Source organism: Diadema antillarum, unplaced genomic scaffold, assembly GCF_040938485.1.
Source record: "Diadema antillarum isolate AM-2024a unplaced genomic scaffold, OU_Dant_1.0 seq00000190_RagTag, whole genome shotgun sequence".
Classification (NCBI taxonomy): Eukaryota; Metazoa; Echinodermata; class Echinoidea; order Diadematoida; family Diadematidae; genus Diadema; species Diadema antillarum.
The window spans coordinates 231620-255591 of record NW_027271254.1 but is presented as its reverse complement, the minus strand read 5'-3'; the positions used below and the strand labels follow the sequence as shown (position 1 = coordinate 255591).

Below are 23972 nucleotides of genomic sequence, written 5' to 3'. Positions count from 1 at the left end.
CAGTATCATGACGTCATATCACGGAATACGGGATATATTCAGTGGTTGATTGACCAGTGAGATTACAGAATTCACCACCACTAAAGGATAATTTGTTATATCAGTTGTCAGCAAATAATGCAAAATAAAGAAAAAAAATTCTGTGGGACCGGGGAAATTAGTTTATTATATCGGATATTTCGTTATATCAAATCTCTTTCTATCAAGTTTCCACTGTGATAATAATGTAGAGGAATATCACGTACTGTAATGTGTTGAAAGGACATGTTTCTACCAGTGAATCCATCGTGACCTGTACACTCGCGCACACACACTTTAGGTCCTTTTACATGTTATTATGTGTAGATTTGTACAAACAGGAAATAAATACAGATGAACACCAATGTATTTTGAATTTAACTTACATAAACATGTATTTTTTTTTTCTTTACAGGAAATGATAGAATCTATCACAACATAATATAAACTGTTCATCCACAAATCAATGAATTAAGCATGTCAATAGGTTTTTTTTTCATTGATAAAAATACTTGTCACATCAATGCAAGAAGGTCTGTGATGGCATGCTTTTTTTGCATTCATCAGTGACCTTTTTACATTCATCAGTGACCTTTTTGCTAGGGGAGAAACTGTGTTGCTGTGTTTAAACAGTGGAACTTTGTTAAAAAGAGGTTACCTATACCAATAATAATGTGATTTTGAAGGTATGAACTCTTTACATTTCTTTCTTCTTATACCCTGATACAGCAAGAAACCCAATACATTTATCACAAGGTAATTTGTCCTGATACTTTAATTTCAGGTCAGTGTTATAACGACGTTCCCTTGTAAATGGGATGTCAGACGAACAGGGATGACAAAAAGAAGTACACATTAAGAAGAAACTAGCACAACTTGGCAAATAATGTTCGGGGGAACCTCGTTATAACAAGGTCGGATATAGCGAGAAACCTGATGCGGGGTAATTTTGCTGGTCCCATGCCTTTCATATTCTGTAGTTATTATCCTTGATATAATGTGATACGTAATAAAATGTCAGTAGTCCCAAAGCAGCTCAGTATAAGAAAATTCCACTTTACAACCTCTGTACCTACGTTCACAACATGACTTCCCAAGCAGATCTTGCCCCCAAAACAACAGAATGTTTTCCAATACAATGGCAGCAAGCTATCAAGACACTCAACAATGTGTGTCTGTCTGTGCTGTGTTCCAGCCTTTCACAATAACATCGCGACAAATTCTGACACAATTACAATTATAAATAAAATCTACAAGAAAGCAAGTCTTTCTGGAAATGTCTTTGTAAACAAGCTGACAAGCATCTACATGTATATCTATGTCAGTGGCAATAAATGTGATGATTGCCGCCAAATTGTCATGTTGTTTTGTTGTGGGTTTTTTTTTGTTTTTTGTTTTTTTCCCTGATTCTGATTGTGACAAAATGAATGTACAATGTAGTTCACTTTGAATCAGTCTTATCTGCTGATTGGATAAAACATCAAATAAGCAACAAGAACAACAGAAAATGGATCTATGCATGTGCAATGTTCAGTCAGAGATCAAATTGAGTACAGTGTAGTCTACAATGGCCACAAATCCCATTTCACCAAGTTTTACTCGTTCCAGTTCGGCTGTAGTTCCTACAATGTACCATACAGGTAAAGCACCAATCACAATGCACTGTTAGCATGCATCAAAACCAACTATTTACAAATGGCTTCTCATAATCAACATTCTCCCTACCCTCCATACACGAAGAAAGGGCATTACTGGTAGGTAAAGTGAAAACAGAAAGACTTACGAACTACATGGGCATCAATCACATACTAAATGTGACATCATATTTCACAAAGGAATGCTGCTTGGAATGACAAAAATCTTACATGGTTCAAGTAAAATGAACAACAAAAATGATTTCACAAAACTGTATACATGTAATAGACACAATCCAAAAACTCCTCCATTATATGTAGAATACGTTGTACATGATAGAAAGTTATACTCATTCACGATTATGAATAAATAAATAATGATTGGAAGTACATGTTTACAGCTTTGTACCAGCATTGTGAAATGCCCAAAATAGAGCAAGAATCGTAACTAGGAGACCAAGCACGAAACCCTTTTTCCCCTACCAGAGTTGGGTCATCGGAGAGAGAGCGACCAAGAATTTCATAACCTTTTCTCTCAATCCCTTGGTCTAACCACTGGGCCAAGCCTAATCCTCCTTTGATTGCAATAATAACCCAGTTTGTCTTAATTCTCATTGTCCTGCAAAAGTATTTTTGTGTTAACATCCCTCCCCTCCCCCTACACACACACATGCACACAAAATGACAGCCTAATAAATCTGACCACACTTATGCCATGCACACATCATCATTGCCCATCCCCCATTTTTTAAACGTTTTAGCTCTTACAGCTAACTGCTCTCACACCTCACCATGTCACCCAACAGTTGTCCAATATCCCAAAACTGACTTCAAGGTACATATGAAGTTCAATGAAGCTTTTAAAAGATGAGAAAAATGTACCTCTCTTATCTCATCAGTGAATTACTGCATGCTAATCTTAGCAGGTACATTATGCTCATTTTCCCTATGTCAAAGAAGAAAGAGGACTATTCCAAAGTAAATGGCTATCAAAAGTAGACAAAGCTTTTAAAAAAATTCAGTAACTACAAAACAAACTTACAATTCTCAAATAGAAGTTTTTTGAGAGGTGATTTAAAACAGATGAACTACAAAGTACGAGAAAATCTACTAAATTTCTGAATTGTGCCTGATTGCAAGACTTACATAAATCATTTGTTATACGTCTTTGTGTACTGGTTCTTGATCTCGACAAAATTGAACAGTTTCACTATTTTTTCCACTAAAAACAATGAAACATAAAACTACTCTTAGAATGATTGGAAAGCTTTAAGATACAAACACACATTGAACCAAGCATTCTGATTGTGCAATGCTGAAAGTGGAATGAAATGGTAAAATCCCTATAAATAACCATTCCAACAATCTTAAAGCATTATGGTATGACACAGGGCAATGCATGTAAGATAAAGTCATATTCACCTCGTTAAAAAAGAAAAAAATCCACTTAAGTATGATGTCCTATGGTTACACTATGCAATGAAAATTGTCCACTGAACATGTGTCACATCTAGATGGCTGACAAATAAACAAAACATGTACTTTTCACATTGCACAACATGGTAAATTCACACAGTCTGGTTCTCGAATGATTTGATAGCGCTATGGTATTTAACTACAATACAAAATCAAAGACTACTTGTTCTTTTATACCACAGAGCTATGACAGATTGGTAGGTCCATGTTCTTACTTCAAAAATTAGCTGAAGAACGGACTGTACTTAAAGGGATACATTACTGGCAGGGATAATTTCTAGTTTTGTTTTTTATTACAATAAGTAACCACTCCAGCATTCTCAGACTTGGACTGTGGAATGTCAAATGTAAGCTCATACGTACCTCCAATGGATGTGCGAGGATACTATGATCAATATGCAGCCAACCTGTTACCTCAATATTCATTCTGTCTTTTGATGGATGTCATTTTCAAATTAAGCATATGCTGGCATCACAGTATTTTGCAAGTGAAAATTAACTGTCCCACCAGGATGTAAAGCCTGTTGGAGCCTCCTAAACTGTAGCAGAACTATGACCTGATACAAGTATCGGGCATCTATACCTGGACCTCACTTTAATTACATATGTGTTGTACTTCTTTATAGAGACCTGATGTTGTAAGTAGGTACAGCTGACTTATAAGAACACAGATATAACACAAACTCGTATTTAATTTTCTAGCCCTGGAAGCTCAAAGTTTCTTCATATTTGATTGTCTGACAAATTGTACAAATCCAGGTAGGTCTACACACAAAGAAAAGAAAACTTTGAAAGAGTGCTTCTGAGCATTCATCAATCAGAAAATCAGCTATGAAATTGTGTACTGTAATTATGTGAACAAATGACTGAAAAATCCATGCAAATTCATACATATATTTCATATGGTCCTATTATTTCGGAGGGGGTTTGACACTTCCAAATCATTGGAATAATCTACGACTATTCATCAGCTTCAAATATCTTGACAAGCACTGAGTTGAAACATGTCATAAATGATATTTTTTCACAATCAGGACCCTGTTTTATGAAGACTTAAAATTGATTATAAAGTTGATTTCAACTGTAAGTCTACGGCAGACTGCGTGGTAAGGAAATCTAAAATCGATTTTATCTTTTGATAAAATGGGGCCCTGGATGTCAATGTGACAACCTCTACAAATGTAAAATGACATAAAGAGACTTGGATGACAAAAAAAAAACACACAAAATGTACCATCTCCAGATGCCCAATCTACCCAATACTCCTGAACCACACATAAGAGAATACAAAAACACTACATACAGAAAAGTAGCGGGAACACATCATCATGCAACTCATCCTCAATCCAATAAATTATCCCTACAAGACGAAAGGTGGAAACTCCCCTCCAGATGGCCTAGGATAAATACTGCTGCCTCAGGGTTGCAGACTATTAAGTCGTCTGTGGGGCTGTGGCTGAAGACATTGCCTGCAAAGATAAGCAAGAAAACCATTACATATGATAAGCAGAACTCAATAATGATGGTAATGACAATAACTATGATGATGATGATGATGATGATGATGATGATGATGATGATGATGATGATGATGATAATAATGATAAAAATAATAATAATAATAATAATAATAATAATAATAACAATAATAATAATAATAATAATAATGATAATAATAATAATAATAATAATAACTGAAGATCTTGGATTTAAAGTGCATTCTAAGCAGAAAGTTAATAAAACTGAGCCATGGTGGAAAAGACGGCTGGAGGGACAAATAACGGAGATGAGGGCTGCTATAAGTAAACTGACTGAGAGCGAAAAGAGGCACTGTAAGAAAATCAGAGGACTATCTCAAATTGAGAAAAGGTACAACGTAAAAGAAAAAGGGAGGACTGTCGTCATTGAAGAGCTCAAGCAGCGTGTGACGGCGAAGGCTGCCAAGGTAAAACGATACCAGCAACGTGTAACGCAATTCAGACAGAACAAACTCTTCAAGACGAACCAGAAGAGATTATATGAGGAATTGAGTGGTACTAGAAATCACCAGGAGGAACATCCAGACCCAGTCGAATGTCAACAATTCTGGGGTAAGATTTGGGGTAATCCAGTTGAACACAACAAGGATGCACAATGGCTAAAAGATGTCAAGAGACAGCTCAAGCATGTCGAGAAACAAGAAAACATCTTCATTGATGCACAAAAAGTGAAGAAACAACTGAGCAAAATGCCGAACTGGAAAGCAGCAGGACCAGACGCAGTGCATGGATTTTGGATCAAACATTTCACGGCAGTCCATGAGAGAATAACAAAGCAACTACAGCTTGCTCTAGAGAGCGGGGAGGTTCCCCACTGGATGACCACAGGCAGGACGGTCCTCATCATGAAGGACAAATCCAAAGGTAATGTTGCCTCAAATTACAGACCCATAACTTGTTTAAACATGATATGGAAGTTAATGACTGGCATCATAGCGAATGAGATGTATTGCTTCATTGAAGGGAAGGACTTATTCCCTGTCGAACAAAAAGGTGGGCGGCGAGGGTGCAGAGGAACTAAAGACCAACTACTAATTGACAAAATGGTGATGAGAAATTCCAAGAGAAGGAGGACCAACCTGTGTGTAGCCTGGATCGATTATAAGAAGGCTTATGATATGGTGCCTCATTCGTGGATCGATGAATGCTTGCAAATGTTCGGACTTGCAGATAACATCCGAGCTTTACTGACAAATTCTATGAAGGCATGGTGCACAACCCTCACATCGAATGGCAAAGATCTTGGTCAGGTGAGAATACAACGAGGAATATTCCAAGGGGACTCACTGTCACCTCTCCTCTTCGTTATATCACTCATTCCACTTACAAGCGTTCTGCGAAATGTATCGGCCGGTTATGACCTCGGAGGAAATCATGGCTCCCTCAATCATCTGCTGTTCATGGACGACCTTAAGCTCTTTTGTAAAGACGAGAAGCAGTGCGACAAGCTAGTTCAAACGGTTCGTCTGGTCAGCAAAGACATCGGCATGGACTTCGGCATCAACAAGTGCGCTACCCTGGTTATGAAGAGAGGGAGACGAGTGAAGAGTGCAGGAATACCACTCCCTGATGGAAGAATACTACAGAGTTTGGAGGAAGGAGAGAATTACAAATACCTCGGAGTGTTGGAATCTGATGATGTCTCGAACAATGCTATCAAAGTGTCTGTGACGAAGCAGTACTTCTCACGTGTAAAAAGTGTACTAAAATCACACTTAAATGGCGGACACGTGATCACAGCTCTAAACACCTGGGCGGTAGCAGTTTTGAGATACACAGGAGGAGTGGTCGAATGGACGAAGGCGGAACTGGCTGGTATGGATCGGAAGACAAGAAAGATGCTCTCGATCTACAAAACCCACCAAATGAGTGCTGATGTCGACAGGTTGTACCTGCCAAGGAAAGAAGGAGGCCGAGGGCTCGTGAGTGCGTCAGATTGCGTTGAAATGGAGCAAATCAGCCTCAACAATTACATAAACAGCAGTGAGGAAAAACTCCTTCGAGCCGTTCTGGTTGAAAGTGGAAATAATGTAAACGCCATTGATCCACTTACTTTCAAAAGCCAGAAACGAACAGAAAGATCTGCAAAGTGGAGACAAAAGCAGCTGCACGGGCAGTTTTGCAGAGAGACGGAGAACATCAGCAGTAATGACACATGGTTATGGCTGAAGAAAGGAGAACTGAAGAAGGAGACAGAAGGACTGATCATCGCTGCCCAAGAGCAAGCACTGTCAACAAATGCTCTGAAAGCCAAGATACAGAAGAGAGATGTGGATGCCACATGCAGGATATGCCGAGAAAGAGACGAGACAGTGCAACATATCGTATGTGGCTGTAGTAAATTGGCGCAAAAGGAGTACAAAAGACGACATGACGAACTGGCACAAGTCCTTCACTGGGAGCTTTGCAGAAAACATGAAATACCATGTGAGAGCAAATGGTATATGCACGAACCACAGAAAGTTTCTGAAAATGATCAAGTTAAAATCCTGTGGGATTTCGATGTTCAAACTGACAATGTCATCCAGCACAGGCGTCCGGATATCATCGTCGTAGAAAGGGCTCGACAGATGTGCACAATCGTCGATGTCGCGGTACCGGGAGACAGCAGAGTAGCCGAGAAGGAGAAGGAAAAGATAGAGAAGTACCAAGACCTTGCCAGAGAGCTTCGCCGCCTGTGGAATATGAGAACGAAGGTGATCCCTATTGTCGTTGGAGCACTCGGAACAACGCCAAAGCAGCTGCGACGGCACTTGGACGATGTTGGTGTGCCAGATCGAGTGCAAACGCTCCAAAAAGCAGCATTGCTGGGGACGGCACGAATCCTGAGAAAAGTACTGGAAGTCTAAGGTTCCAGGATGGAACTTGACGTGATATTAATCTCCAAGAGATATCTTGTGAAGATAGAGATAATGATAATAATAATAATAATAATATTAATATCAATAATATTAATACATGTAATAACAATAAATGACAATATATAAATCAATGAATAAATGAATAAGATACAATACTAATGTGCATGCTGCCTTTACGCTGAATGAATACTGGCATTCCTGGCATTCCTTCAACATAATGCTCTGTTGACCAAACTGGAAAAGGATTTTTTAAAAAATGACATTTGTGGAAGGGCTGCACAGTGCTGGCAAAGGAATTCCACCTTTTCACACTGCCTATCCACATGAGAATATCCCTTGCCCCAAGAAAGCAGGGTTGAAGAAGTTCTTCATGTTGAACTTTGACCTTCCAACCTTCTTTCATGACATATCATTTCATTACGAAGCTTCATCACGTCGCAAGCCTCACCGATTTGATGATTTGCCTTCCCAGGAACTGGGTCGCAATCGACGACAGCTCTTTCCGCGAGCCTATTTTGCAGCGGATGTATCCGTAAAGGTTGGCGCCATTCAGAATGACGCCTATCGTTGTAATGATCTGATCAAGAAACAAAGAGGAGACATTTCTGATTTGGCTGCAGCTGCTTCTTTTCATACAGTATGTCTAAAAGAAAATACAATCGGATTTTCGAATTGATAACTCCCAATATGATTAAACTGTCTAAATGCTACTTCAGGGTCTTAAAATACATGCATAACATCTTAGCTCTATTTTGCAGGAAACCCCATTCAATTTGGTTAAGCGGTCCCAGAGAAATGTGAATTGTTGTAAAGCATGTCATGAGTCATGATCTCAAGATAAGCACTTGGATATTCTTGGAACTTCTTATTAATGTGTGAACACAATGAACAGAACTTGGAGGGAAGAGATTCCTGACATGCTCTACAAAATTCCTCATTTCTCTTTGACCACTGAAGCAAATCGAATGGGGTTTTTGGTAAGATGTGTGCAATGAGTTATAGTTTCATACCCTGAAATCGTATTTGGATTGATTTGGAGTTATCATTGCCGAGGGTCCCATTGTAATTTTTTTTTTTTTTTTTTTTTTTTTTTTTTTGGGGGGGGGACATACGGTACAATTAAAATGCAATAATCAAAGAATAACAACAGGGTTTGACATTAGCGGTTGCCTGGTGGCCTGGGACCACGACAAGTTGATGTTGGGCTGCCAAATTTCCACAAATGTTATCTTTTGGTGGCCTGATCAAGCTGTTAAAATTCTACATGAAATCTTATCCTTTCATTGCAGGCCACAGTTCTCTTTTTCAGGCCAACAAAATTTCAAAGTCAATGATTTTAGTACGTTGAACACAGTGCCGCAAAATAAATGAAGAAAAAAAAGGGAAGTGTCAAGCTCTGACCAAGGTCTGCTATGTCACCATCAACACAGAGGCATTTTCCTTGAAATGATGACTGTACGGTTACTCCTGTTTGACTTTATCAAATTTGTCAATTACAAATGTGTATAAAGTACTATGAGAAAAACCATTATCACACCCATAAAAACCCATTCCAAACGAAGCGTCCTCAGCACAATGCGTATAAATTGACTTGTAACTTTAACAAAGGAGTTTGATGTAAAGTTTGCATTGAAGTATAAATAACTCTTAACCTAGGGAGCAAAGTCTGAACTTTCAATGGAATAATCATAACAGTGTACAGTTATTACACCTGATTTTCTCTTTAATAGCTTATAGCTATAGGTGTTAATCCCTGCAGCAAACATACACCGACTCACAAAATAATACACACAAGTCTTTCCAGCAAACCAGTGTGCTAGAATTCAAATCTTAGAAGTACCATTATAACAAAAGTTGCACCTCACAACTAGAAAACTGAAGAAAAAAAAAATCCTCCAATATAACAACTTCTGTCTTGAAACCTTACCAGCCAATTTATTTTGAGACCAAATATATTTGTGAAGACAAAGACGATCCAGAAGATGGGACAGACAATGAGACCAAACCAGAATATTCGCGACTCTAAACCAGACTCTTCATTCTTCTTGGAACCCTGAAAGAAACACAAGAATATGCGCAACAATCACACTGTCATTAATCTACTTTTAACTGTTTGTATGGTACTGATTTGTTATCACTTTGGTTTGATTTGCTTTAGACAAATTTTCTTTTTGAAAATCTTGATACACGATGAGCACAGTTCCATTGCATTAATTCACAGTATGATCAAAGTTAGGCATTCAAATCAAATTTTCATTGTGCATATTTATGTCACTATTATACCAATATTCATAGCACACATTTCAAATTATGAAATATGTTGGGTTTTTTTTAAGGGGGGTGTGTCATCAAACTAGCTGATTTTGATCAAACTAGTTTACCATTATCATAATATTTCTGAAACACCCTAAATCAAACATTCAAGCTATCTCTCTACAACAGAATCATGCCAAGGAGACATTTACTTGAATTAAATTAGTTGGGGAAAGGAAGTGAATATTGCAGTGAAAATTACGGTAAAGTTAGGCAGATAACTGGAGTACTGCTATCATATATCAGTATGACTCACATCAAAATGTCTAAAAAAAAAGAAAACCCTCTTGGGGTTTAACGTGAAATTTATATCTTTTAAAGTTTCTCCTTGAATATTATCTGCTCATGACAAGTAGATCATATGATATTATGTTCCATGCACAGGGTCCCTACTTTTTTCTGACACGTTGATATTTACTATTTGGCAAATCTTTAATAACGCCTTGCACGACAGTCCAATGGCATCACAAAATGCATCACAGCACATCAGCAACATGATAAAACAGAAAAAAGATGCAATTTGTGACACTTTTACTCCACAGTTTTGCTCATTATATGTCCACAAAACAGAGACTCCAACCCGAAGCACCTTCTGATCTGGAGATTCTCCCACCTGAACCCCCTTGCAAACGGGAGACTCCAAATTTATGTGCGCGAAGCGCAAAGTCCCTTGCGGCCTGGGTCCAGGGCCTGCTTAAGGGCCCTGGAAGCTTTAGGGTTCCAGATGCTCTCTCGTGCTATCTCATGCTTATTTTTTGACATACGATGATACTAGGTAAGATATCATCTCAAGCGGGAGACACAGAGCCAGGGCAGGAGAAATTGCATCTCAAGCGGGAGAACGGGAGATTTTGCAAAAATTGGCTTTCGGCGGGAGATCTCCCGTCGAGAGCGGGAGAGTTGGAGTCTCTGATAAAACAAACTTCAGCAGACGAAATTCTACAGTTCACAGGAACTACAGCTCATTGGAAGTTCTACCACAACTAAGGGTGTGGGTCTCTCGTCATGACCCCATCCTTACCTTTCTCGCCTCAAAGACCCAGTGACTGGTCCCATCTTCGTCGACGTGGTTCCACCATCTCAGCCCGACCAGCAGACGCCCCGTCACATTCTTCACCACCCAGAAGTCCAAGGCCAGCATGAAGACGATGACCACAAAGTCCAGGATGAAGCTGCTACTAAAGAGGTTGCAGAAGAGGTATGCCAGAAGTGCCCCCACCCGGAAGAAGAGGTGGGCCACCGCTGCCATGGGATACCTGGTCAGGTGGAAGGAGGAAATGACAAAAAGTGACTGACTGCATTTTCAGCTCTAACACCCAACAAATGTTTGAAGTGCAGTCAACCTTGCTTAAATCAACCTCACGTAAGTCGAATAATTGCCGAAGTCAAAAGTCTTTTCAAGTCCTCTTCTCTTTATATTCTATTGATTTTAACTTTCATAAGTCAATTTTTTTCTCTAAGTCGAAGCTATTTCTTCAGGGCAAATAGATTCGACTTGGGCAAGGTCAGCTGTATGTACCTCTCCCTGTGTACCACTTAAACATTTAATGTGCCAAGGCAGTCAGCTTAATTTGCTAAACTGTTTCATTCAAGCATTCTGTAATCCATCTAAACTTCACCTACAGTAGTTGTAGACCAGCAACCCCCATCGGGTGTAGCAATGTGCCTCAGTCCAACAGGAAGTCATGAGTTTAGGCAGAATAAGTAATCTCTATTCATTAACCCGTTGAGGACGAGCCCCAAGTGTACTCGGGCAAGGGTCTATGGGAAATGGCGTGTTGTAGCAATATCAGCTCATCCTCAACGGGTTAACAATTAGTTTCAAAAAATCTGTGGCACTTGTGGAAGAGAGCGGTCCAAGGTGCCTGCCAATTGGCAAACAAAGTGCATTAGGTTTTAAACAACTGATAGACATACACTGTAGAAAATGGTGAATGCAACTCTATAAGCATTTCTTTCTATTCCATCAAATACAGATATCGAGTTTAAAGTAAAAGTGGCAGTTGCTGTTAATACCATTATTTCATTACACTGTTTGACTCCAAATTTTTATCAATCACATCTCTTTTTTTTCATTTTTTACTGTATGTGAATGGTTTCTTTTGTGGAAATGAGAGCACAAATAGATGAATTAAACAATAAACAACTGACTGTGAGAATCAAGAACTGATGGATGAATAATCAAATGCCTTTTTGAGCTACAGAGGTTCCAACATCTGACTTATCTCCAGGAAGTATACAGCTTGTATGTTCTCAACAAACCTTAGTGTTTTCTGTTTTTTCCATTCATCCTCTGTTCCAAAGTCCAGCGCCACATCTTCGGTATCGTCAAGACTTGCCTGTAGTATCATGACAAAAGCATCATCACTAATCACAGTGACATTAAACATTGTACTAACACTGTAATCAATGTATGTATCAGCATCAAACATTGTATCAACATAAAGAATAACAAAGAAACAAAAACATTATCCTACCTAATTTTAAGGAACCCTACCAATGTTTAAATCCTACTAGTACTATTCACTGTGATGCTAGATATCTCATTCTCAGTAAATAACAGTGTATTGGCCCTTATGAGCCCATGCACTTTGCCAGACATGCTGAATAAAAAGGTAAACCTTTGGTGCAAGACATGCACTTCTGGATAGTCTATCAATGTCTTGAATAACATTAAATATAATTTGTTTGTAAATCAAGACCAAATGCATTGTCATAAAAGTGACATCTGTCATCATCATCTTGATCATCTTAAAAGAAGAATTACAAAAAAAAAAATGAATAGAATAAAATCTTATTCTTCCAAGTTCAGTTCTGCTCCCAGCCAATCAGATGCAAGGATTTCAGTAGCTTGTAACAGTTTGTCAGAAAAATATCCGACCAAAATGCTTCATGAAATGCCCCCCCCCCCCCTCCCCCCCGAGATGTGCTGATCACAATGAGGACTGTGGAAATGACACTAGGAATCAATAGTAGGATAAAGATATTGCTGGATTATTGCACTTTATTGTTACAAAACAAACAGACAGTCACACCAACAAGTAAATCCAGCCTATGGATGTATCCTCCCTTCATGGATGGCGACTGCATCTTCCATGGTGCAGTTACTGCCTGTAACTAGAACACTAGAGAAAGCTGTTCAAAGTTTGACTGCCTGCTGAACTATGAGTGGCCGAAGGTACTACTACTTGTACATGTAGTCTTCTAGCAGATCATGGATAAAAGTTAGCTGGATTTGGCATCAAAACTCGAATCAAGCAACTCCCTAATTCACTGAATCAATAAATTTACTGGTATTAAAAGAAGTACCTTCTTTTCCTCTTGTTCCTATGAACACTGCACTTCCAGTTTTAGTTGGCAGGTGATTTAAGCTCCATAGCAACACATAACCTCATACCAATAAAAATTTCATTGTGAAAGAATTGTTAATATAGACTTGCACTGTATGTAGGCAGGATCTAGCAGTTCAGTATGCCTGTACTCTACTGCAACATTTTGGCAAATGAATAGCTATAGCTGTTGCTGCTGTGAGCAAGCCATGGATATGTATCAAACACCCTTGCCAAAATATGCCTTCATGCCAAAATTCAACAAGAGCTAAACCTGTACTAACTTACTAGATCTATGCCACTTGCACTGCACTTGGTACTACATGGCGACTTGTTGATGATAGAGTAACGATATTCGTTTTTGCTGTGAAGTCTGAGCAGCCCTCTGATTAACTGTGACCAGCCCAAACATGAAGTGTTCAGTATAACTGTGTACTAGAAGCACCCAGGGTTACCCTTTTAATCTGATACGACTGCTGAATTCCGAAAGAGATCCTATGGTTTAGGGAAACCACATGCAGTAAATATTGGTAAATTAAAATTTACTGCTTTTTCCTCACCTTTTAGAGGAAAATGCATTAACGCAAATGTAACCGTGGCAACAGACTAGCCTATACAGCAATATAACATATGAAAATTTAAGTTAAGTAACCATTTTAAGACTCACTGCCCAACAAGCATGGCTACATGATTACCCATATTTTTGTTGTCAGTCAGTCAGTCAGTCAGTCAGATTATGGATAGCCCCGGAGACCGCGCCGCCAGGCGCGGTCCTGGCGGCTTCCCCGCAGTTTCGCTTATGTGAGCTCCCCTATTGCCACATGCGGCGACTTCACAAATAAACAGTAACTAAATTTCGATAATGAACACAGTAACGATCAAAATTGAAGTATAGATTACTTCATTGGCTTGGTTCTTCTCACCAATTCATCTGGAAACTGCAAAATTTTCCACATTTTTTAGGAGTAAGCGACCTGCCCCTTGCTGCCATTTTGAACGTGTATCCATTTGCACGCACCTACGCATGCGTAAATAATGACGTCATCGGTAGGGAAGCTCAAGGATATGAATAATGCATAATTACTCAGTGCATAATTACAAGGTGAAATGAATATGCATCAAACAGTTCATTTTCAATGTTTGCAATACTGTAGTACAGTACTGTATCATTTTGTATACAATTACACGGCTGGCTTAGTTACAACTACTAACAGTCTAGTTTATATAGAATTGTGATTTGAATCACAGCATCATGGATGCCATATTTAGTGAGATAGAGGAAGAGGTGGGGTTTCAGTTTTTCCTTGTTTTGTTTTTTTTTCCCATCGGCCGCATCGTCGATGTACATAATACTAGTAACATTGTAAATGAATATTCATGAACTCAGTGTGCATGATCAAGACATTATTATCATTATTATTATTATTTTGTAAGCGATTCAAGCAGCATTACTGGAACACATTTCTTCGGCGTATTAAGGGTACGGAAAAAAAATGCCAGCAGCATGTTGTTGTTATTTATTTATTTTTTTTTTGGCGTGTATCATTCATTTATGAATTACGTCTGCAGCAAGTGATACGTAGCCTTTTGTCAAGGCCCTCTCGCTGTATGGTGTGGAGAGCCAGCCGAGTGGGGTAGCGCTCTGCGCTCGGATGGACTAGCTTCGCTCGTCCGTTCGCTCTTCCGTTACAGCGAGAGGGCCTTGACAAAAGGCTAGCAATACAGTTCAAGTATTCTGTGCACTTGTGCAAGTGATTGTGAATTCTGTGAACATCGGTGAGCTGCTTATAAGACATCATTTTGCGCATCACAAGCAATGAAATGCATCAAACAGTCGCCAATGATAGTCATTTAGGTTTCATCGACCCATGTAAGTATTCCTAGTAGTTTCTGTTGAAAAATTAAGGAAATATAGCGCCGCAAAGGCACCCGTTTGTTCAACATGAAGATCTTGAATGGGAGCACGGCGCAGCCGCCACACGCAGTGTGGCGGCTGTCGCAGTTAGATTATGGACTGACCATCATGATGAAGTATGGTTATCAGAATCAATTCAAGGGTTTTTAACTATTTTGATCCAATCTTGAAACTTTATTCATGGACTGTCAATACTTCTGTATATACTACATTCATAAATACAAGCAATACATAAGCGGACAATTTTTAGTTTAGAATTTACTGCGTTGACAACGGTGTTGAACTAAGCAAACGCCAATATGGACGTATGGGACTACATTGAATGACTTCTTCCAACCAGCATACATATCGTGGTCGATTAATCGTTCTCATCTCTAAATCGGAACGACATTTATTTCATGTGAAAAATCGAAGATGATCTTAATTCGTTCTTACCATTTTACACCGGAAAACTTGATGGCCTTGAGGGATTTTATCTGCTATTTCTGTATCATGTATTAGGCTACTGTTACACGGAGCATGATGATGGTGTTCAGTACACGTCACAACAAACAACACGCACGAGAAGCTTGCAATTGCGATCGCGAGATACAAGTGGACAAACGTGGATGCAGGGGCGAGCCTGACACAGCTGCGGTGGCTGATTACTGTGATATATTATGCTCCACAAAAATCTTGATTTGATCGATTTTTATTATCCAGCTCCACAATATAGTTGTGGTCAATATGTTTGTAATATGTTTCATGTGATGTTTCAAGTTGATTGCAGCATGAATAAATAAATAAACAAACAAATAAGAAATAAAAAGTAACTTCATTTTCATTCAATCCAATCTAATCCAATCCCACGTATTCAATTCAATTCAGCGCAATTCAATTCAATCCAATCCAATCACAACGTACAGGAAATCAATTCTTCAAAAAACAAAAACAAACATATTGCGTATACTTTTAGCCAATAATTGCAGGTAGACAGGGAGGCTTTATCTATTTTGTGCAACAAAACATAAAATGGACTGGGGGATCCAGGGAGGAATGTGGAGGCGGGCGGGGTATAGGATATGAGCATGTATACCTCCATGATACGAGAGAAGAGGAGATCGCAGGGTAAGGGGGAGGAGACGGGGAGATTTTAAAAGGGGACGTATGAGATGGGACAGAAGGGAATAAGAAAGGAGAAGAAGCTATTACCTTTTTATAAATTTCCTCAGGAGTAGGAATTACACTTCCCGACCATATATCATATATTTCAAACTATGGTGGAGCCTATTAGGCTCCTACAACATTTCATAATCGTGGTCCTTTCCCATATGGATCCCATGCAATTAACTTGCGGATATACTTCTACTTTGCATGTCGAAGATCTGTAAACGCAGTCTGTCTATCACTTCTGCAACAAAGACAAACTATTTTGACATCGTTTATTCATAAATTATATGATTGCTGTTAATTTGTTTTGAAAAAAAAAACTTCTGTTATACGTACCTTTCTGTATTCATGAGACATCTTTGAATGAAATTACATTTTCAAAGATTTTTATCGAAATGCTTCATTCCTCTTCATCAAAAGAATGAAATCATATCCCCCTCAGATTTCCCGAAAACTGCATTAGCTATTTTCCATATTTTTACTTGTTTATCGCTACCTAATATTACAGGGACTCCATGGGTTTTGTTGAGACCATGCACGCTTCAGGGTTCTAACTTTTTTGGTGGGATAATGAGAAACCTATGTAGCTGAAGCTCGTATGAAAGGTGAAAGAGTATGTAATGTCCACGAGGAATTATATGTTTATTTGATGAAAATTAGTTTGGAAACGGCTGAGATATAAAAAACAAAGCAATATCGATATAAGGTGAAACCAACCTTTTATATAAGAATCGTTTTGTTTTACTTTGGGGTTTTTGATATCTCAGCCATTTCAAAACCGATTTCCATCAAATAAACTTTGAATTCCTGTTAGAATGGTATGCTCTGTAACATTTCAAAAGTGGTTTCTCATTATCTCGCAAAAAGTTAAAAGTTCAGTCTTCATCTCCTCCAATACTGTATCATCCCTTTAAGTTATGATAAGTAAGTGACTGCTCTTATGATGATCTTTTTTTTTTCAAAATTTGCTCCAATAAATATTTTTTTTTCATAAAGACCTTTGCTATTTTATCCTTACGCAATTAATCCTTATTACTGAAAAAGATTGGATTTAATCTTCCTTAAAACAACAGTGTTTCACTACACGCGCATACACACACACACGCACACACACACACACACAGATAAAATTTCCTTCTGCTGTCCTTAAGATGTGATAAAAAAGTTTTCCATTCAATTCTCATCTCACTATGCAAAAGCGGTTTTTAAAATATGATTCATTGAATCTTTAAAAATAATCCGAAATCTGTCATCCTGAGACCATCATCACTACAATCTAATTGATAATAGAATCTGAGATATCCCTTTTTATTCGATTTTTATCATGATTCACATAAATTCAAATCAAATCTTATAAATCTTTGCAACTATAACCGACTTTTGAACATTTTATGACAAAGCACAAATTAACCCAATTTATAGCCAAACATTTGTTTCAAAACAAACGTTTTTTTTTTTTTCAGTGCCATAACAGTTAAAATTCTATGCTTCCAACACCAAAAAATGCTCTTGATTTACTCAATATCTCTTTGTGATTCATTTCTCCTCTCATCTTAATATCTCACTCAAAAATCTTCATTTCGGGAACTATATTTCAGTGCAAAAAGCCCGGTGTTAAATATGAAATACCGAGCTGGTATTAAATTGCCGGTGTTCATTTGTGGTGTTAGATTAACATCTCCAGGTGTTATTTCACAATATAAAATTATTTTTTGAATAGTTCCTTGAATAGATATACTGTTCTTCTTGTTGATTTTGAACTTCGAAAAGACGATCATAAATTTTCCGATAAAGTACTTGATTTTTGAAAAACAAAAGAAGGTGTGAACATAACATAACATTACACCACAGTAACACCAGTTGATGTGGTCTCCTATTGAAGCTGGACGGGTGTTATACCACTGACATTAACACCAGCAATACCATATCAACACCATGCGGTATCACTGTTGAATTAACACCAGCGCAGTGTCAAAGATATTACCAGCTACAGTGTCAAATTAACACCACAAAGTGCCAGGTGAACACTTTTCAACACCATCACAACATACTTTCTACACCTGTGGGTTTGGTCCTCTAGGATCTATTGACACTTGATCGGTGTACACCATGGGTGTTAAATCTAACACCGATGTTTTTGCGGTGTTCCCATGGGTAATCTTCCATATACACATATATATATATATATATATATATATATATATATATATATAGATGTAGCCCATATGGCTACTAGCACATATAATAAGGAAAAGAATAGAATAGAAAGTTAAAGAAAACAGAAGCATTACAGTTGTTTTCCAAGTCACCCTGTGACGTCAATATGAATCAGTCTTTTCCCTTCTTGGAGTTCTCCTTTATTTTGATGTACTTTAGTGCAGTAGGTCAGACAGGAATTCCAAAGACAAATTCAGGGACAACAACCCAGAAAAATGATGACGAACACGTTGGACGTCATAAGGACACTATCTTTCATTTGGTTTATTATTTTGTTATCCAAGAAACAATAAAGTCTTGACCAGTAGTTACAGAGAACAAGGAAATAAAGAAACTAAAAGACAGTGGGCGAGTTAATCAGAAATTGAGATGAATCAGAGAAAACGGAGTTCCACAGAAACGAATGGGAGGAGCTAATGGAACAACTGACCAATAAGAAATTAATTTCCAGTGAAGATCACACCCCAAAATAAGATTTAGCCAATGAAATACTTTTAGGGAAAGGATGCCAATAGTAAATTTGTTATAAAAGACTATGTTCGAGCAGAGATTGATAGAAGAGAGGGGACACAACAGAGGAGCTGCGTGATTAGAGAGACCGGCAGATAGAGAAGGGCCATGAATAGTTGGAGACCACATCTGAGATAGAGTCAAGAGATCCCCTTTCCTTGTACATCATGCTCCCCTCCATATTAATCAACTAAGCTCTATCAACGCTGTGAACGTGACAAGGATCTTGGTTGGACTGCCAAGAGTCAACGAGCTAACTGGTGAACAAAGTATAACTGGTTGACAACGACAAGTTGAGAAACTTTACACCACGACGAGACAGAACTTTGGTTTACACCAACCTGGGGTGTAATGAACTCCAAATAGTCGACTGGTACGTGTCAGTAGAGATGTTGAAGCGTCCTGTCAGGTTGCCACAACGTGTACGGCAATGGTGATGAATCGTTTAAGGAAGCAGTGAAAGCAGACCGGTTAACAGACGCCCCAGCCCTTGGACGAGCTCGATCGACATGCAGGCGAGAACTTCACCCCGCGACCATGCCGACGTCGAGATAAGTGGCCACACCCATTAACATCATTATATCCCTACTAACAAAACCCCTCCCCTTCCCTTAAGAAGTGTTAAAGAAGTAAAGGTCTCCACAGGTGTAGAAGAGTAGAGTGATATTAAAATGATGTGTTCAATTGAAAGTAATTGGTGTTTGTAATCAAGTATCTATATTTCAGACCTACGAGAAGGCAGGTCGGTGAATAAATATGCTGTTCGCAGCATTAACATTATCCATATAAATTTTATCCCTTCTCCCGCATTTTATATTCACTGTTGTTGTGAAGCAATAATTAGTCTCTTTCTGACTTTTGGAAATTTGTTGATGTTTGGTGTCTATGTGATTAGCTAACCCCCGACCAGTACAGAGAGAAGCTAACAGACCAGACCAAAATTTATCCGCCTCTGTACAACATTGGTCGCCCCTTGAGACAGTATTAGGGGTTTGGGGGTTGCATATATAATAATCCATCTGATCTAAATGAACAATTTCATATAAAAAGCCCTTTATTCGCTTTGCCGTTATCTTAGAAAGCATCTTATAATCCGTATTTAACAAAGTAATCAGCCTATAATTATATATAATGCATCTTTGCCCTCTTTTTCAATTGATGTTATTACACCTTGTTTTTTAGACGTTGCTAAACCTTTCTCGGACGCTTCATTAAAAACTTGAAACATTAAACTTCTTAACATGGAAGCTACAATTCAACAGTGAAAACATCATTACCAGGTAATTTATTAGATGTCATACTTTTTAACGATTACCGACATTCTTCTTCGGTATTTCCCCATTCATAAAAACTCTTTCAGGATTTAGTTGAGGGATATCTTTATAAAATATGCCTTCTCTACAGTATACTTTAATAGTACATGTACATTCTCCCAGATCTGATTACAAATTTTAAATAAAATTCTCTATTCAACCGCAACATTGCATTCTTATCCTAAGTTACTTTTTTATCTGAACACATTTCCTGTAAAATTTTCGTTTTATTTGACTTGAGTAAATGCTCAAATAATCTTTCTTCTGTTCTTCCTCTTCATACAAAAAAAAAAAATGCTCTTGACCCAACTTTCAAACAACCTGTATACACATTACGCTATACAATTCTTCTACATACCTTGTTTATCATATATACATTGTACATCTTATATCTACAATTAGGAGACCACTAAAGATTTTTCTCAAGTATTTCTTCTTTTTTTATATTCAAGTCGTTCCATGCGTAAATCTATATGTATACACAATTATATATAATTGTATATATACATATATATATATGTATATATACATTTTATTATATATATAAACACAAGTGTATATATATACAGAACAGAAGGTATATGTATATATATATATATATATATATATATATATAATCATATTTCATACAAGTGTATCTACAATTACAAAACCACTACTAATTTTCTTAAGTACATGTATTTCTTTTTCATATTCAAGTCGTTCTATGCTTAACTTTCTCAAGTACTTTTTTTTTTTTAATACTTCCTTTGAAATTTTCATTGCAAGGATCTACACACACACACACATATTCACACACAATACTTCCTTTGAAATTTTCATTGCAAGGATGCACACACACACACATACACACAGACGTGGCCCTCCCCTATAAATACCGTGTGCATCTAATACAATATATTGTACAATTACTCCTTCACATATCTAGCCTTCAACAAATATTTGATAAATGTTGGCATTCATATGTACAAAGGTTGCGTATGATTAGCAAATGTGTACACACAGAGAATGTTTCACATTGAATATTGCTTGAAAGTAGAAATAAAGACAAACATGCCTGCATTCACACACACGCACACACACACACAAGCACACACATTCGATATCAATCCCCTTCCTCCCCCCCCCCCCCCCTTCCTCTCAACTCCTCCGTTCATGTGGACCTTTTGTGTGTTCATGTATGATTTAAAAATTAGCATCCATATTTAAAGAGAAACACATCAACGCCAAAGAATTATTTCTGTCAGTTTATTTTTTTGGTACATAGGAAGACAAAGACAGTTAATACACCACCTGATTCAGGTTCAGAAAAGCCACAAATACAAGACAGTATCCTCATTAAAATAAAAAAAAATAAATAAACAAATCGCAATTTCACCTTCCATGCATTCTTGCACACTTTTACCTGAGAACATTGGACATTTTAGGCCTGCATATGGATCCCCCCCCCCTCAACTCGGGGGGGGGGGGGGGGGGGGGGGCAGCCCTGGATCTGCAATTAACAAACTTGGAACTAAAGTCATCAATGTACAAACTTATGATATTAACTTTGCTTTATCATTTCTGGTTCTAGAGCAGAAGATTTTAAATATTCCTTAATGTGGGGGGAGGGGTGGGCCCCCTAGGGGCCCCCCAAGAGGGACATGGTGCCCATTTGAAGGAATTGAGATTCTATCCCCCTAGGGATGCTACCTGCTAAGTTTGGTCAAAATTCATCATGAGGTTTTCAAGAAGAAGATGAACATGTACAATTCAGGCTCCATTACAACTGTAGGACTTCTTCCCATCCCTCTCCTGGATCCCCAAGGGGGGGGGGGGGGGGGGGGGTGGGCACCCCTGATTCCGCCATGAACAAACTTGAAACTATGTGTGTCATCAATGTACTAACTCATAGTATCATCCAAGCCCTATCACTTCTGGTTCTAGAGAAGATTTTTAAAGGTTCCTTAATTTTAGGGGGTTTGGGCCCCCTGGGGACCCCCCAGGTAGGCCATGGTGCCCATTTGAACAAATTGAGATCCTGTCCCCCTAGGGATGCTAACTACCAAGTTTGGTGAAAATCAGACATGGCGATCTCAAAGTGAAGATGAAAATGTACAATTTAGGCCCCATTAGAACCCCTCCCCACCCCCCCTCCCCTGGGTCCCAAGGGGGGCACCCCTGATTCCCCCATGAACAAACTTGAATCTACAGTCATCAATGTACTTACTCATAGTATCATTTAAGCCCTATCACTTCTGGTTCTAGAGAAGAAGATTTTTAAAGATTCCTTAATTTTAGGGTGTTTGGGCCCCCCTGGGGCCCCCCAGGTGGGCCATGGTGCCCATTTGAACAAATTGAGATCATATCCCCCTAGGGATGCTACCTGCCAAGTTTGGTGAAAATCGGTCATGGGGTTCTCAAGAAGAAGATGAAAATGTAAAAAGTTTACGCACGACGGACGACGGACGACGCACGACGGACGACGCACGACGGACGCCAAACGAAGAGCGATCGCAATAGCTCACTTGAGCCCTTGGCTCGGGTGAGCTAATAAAACCCAACAAATTCTTGGCAAATGACGTAGGGCCTACAAAGCGCATGATAGGTAACGGAAAAAAAAACACACACACACACACCAAAAAACCCAAATTTCATTATGTAATAGGAAGACATCACACCACATCATTTTGTGTACATGTATTTTTTATTTTTCATTTTTTTGTAAAAAATATCATTGCATACATAATACTGGAATATCAACACATATAGATCTTTCAAATTGTAAGCCATAATCTCTGCATGCACACAGGTTGTAATGTACAAAATTTTCCTCCATCTAGCTCTTCCAGAATGTACATTGACATAGATACACTGAAATTCTCTACAGGCTTAACAACATTCACTAAAGTGTATTCCATGATAATGAATATCTCTGTGAATAATGATTTGGTCGTGCAATGAAAACCTGAAAATGACATTGTAAACTCAAACTTTACGAAACTTTTCTCTAATTCCACAACAAAATCATGAACAAATAACTCATGAAACCAGCAGTTGTACAATTGACTGAATGAATGGATGGATGAGAAGTACAACGTAGTTAGTATCTATTACACATACTTTAGGTTCATCTTTGACGTAATTGTTGACACTGATTCTTCATTTACACACACACACACACACACACACACACACACACACACACATACAGCTTTCCTGCATAGTTAAGAAAATGACTGCTTGCATTTGTGTGACAAATAACAAAATCGACGGATAATAACTAACCATTATTACTTTGGCATTACAAAGAAGAATTGTCAAATCTTAGTCATGGCAGCATTCATATAAAAATATCTAAAACACACAAGGTAATAATGAAACCTCTCACTACACACGAAAGCAATGTGCATGATGAGACATATAAATTCAGATAACATAGATTTGTGCTACATTCTTTCATTCAATATTTCTGAATTTCTTTGTCAGTTCAGACTCAAGCTGAAGTTTACATATCAATAATTGGTTTGAAAAGGGATAATCGAAAGACATTACTACTCAGAACATTAAGATTGAAAATGTCAAATGAATCTTCACAAACCTTTTTAGTTTTACTTTCTGGAAATCAATGTCACATTATTTTCACGGGTAATGCCACTACCTTTGCATTCAATATCATCTCTTTATAGTTATGTGCTTCAACAACTTTCAAGCCCCAAA

At 38.2% G+C, this 23972-nt stretch overlaps 1 protein-coding gene across 1 annotated transcript; it reads right to left on the bottom strand.

Moving 5' to 3' along the window:
• Positions 1–480: 480 nt before the first annotated feature.
• Positions 481–12191, bottom strand: LOC139728686 (Golgi apparatus membrane protein TVP23 homolog B-like). The gene is made up of 5 exons (XM_071639623.1): positions 12103–12191; positions 10862–11096; positions 9455–9580; positions 7976–8104; positions 481–4597 (listed from the first exon to the last, which is right to left on the bottom strand). Exons 1-5 carry the CDS (start codon positions 12189–12191, stop codon positions 4562–4564), a joined length of 615 nt encoding a protein of 204 aa, XP_071495724.1. The 3' UTR covers positions 481–4561.
• Between the last annotated feature and the right edge of the window lie 11781 nt (positions 12192–23972).

Coding starts and splice junctions, on each gene's coding strand:
- LOC139728686 (XM_071639623.1), bottom strand. CDS start 12,191: ATGATACTACAGGCAAGTCTTGACGATACCGAAGATGTGGCGCTGGAC. Junction 9,581..10,861: donor GGGTCTTTGAGGCGAGAAAG/GTAAGGATGGGG, acceptor TGTTTCTTTCAG/GGTTCCAAGAAGAATGAAGA. Junction 4,598..7,975: donor GAAGGCAAATCATCAAATCG/GTGAGGCTTGCG, acceptor TTATCTTTGCAG/GCAATGTCTTCAGCCACAGC.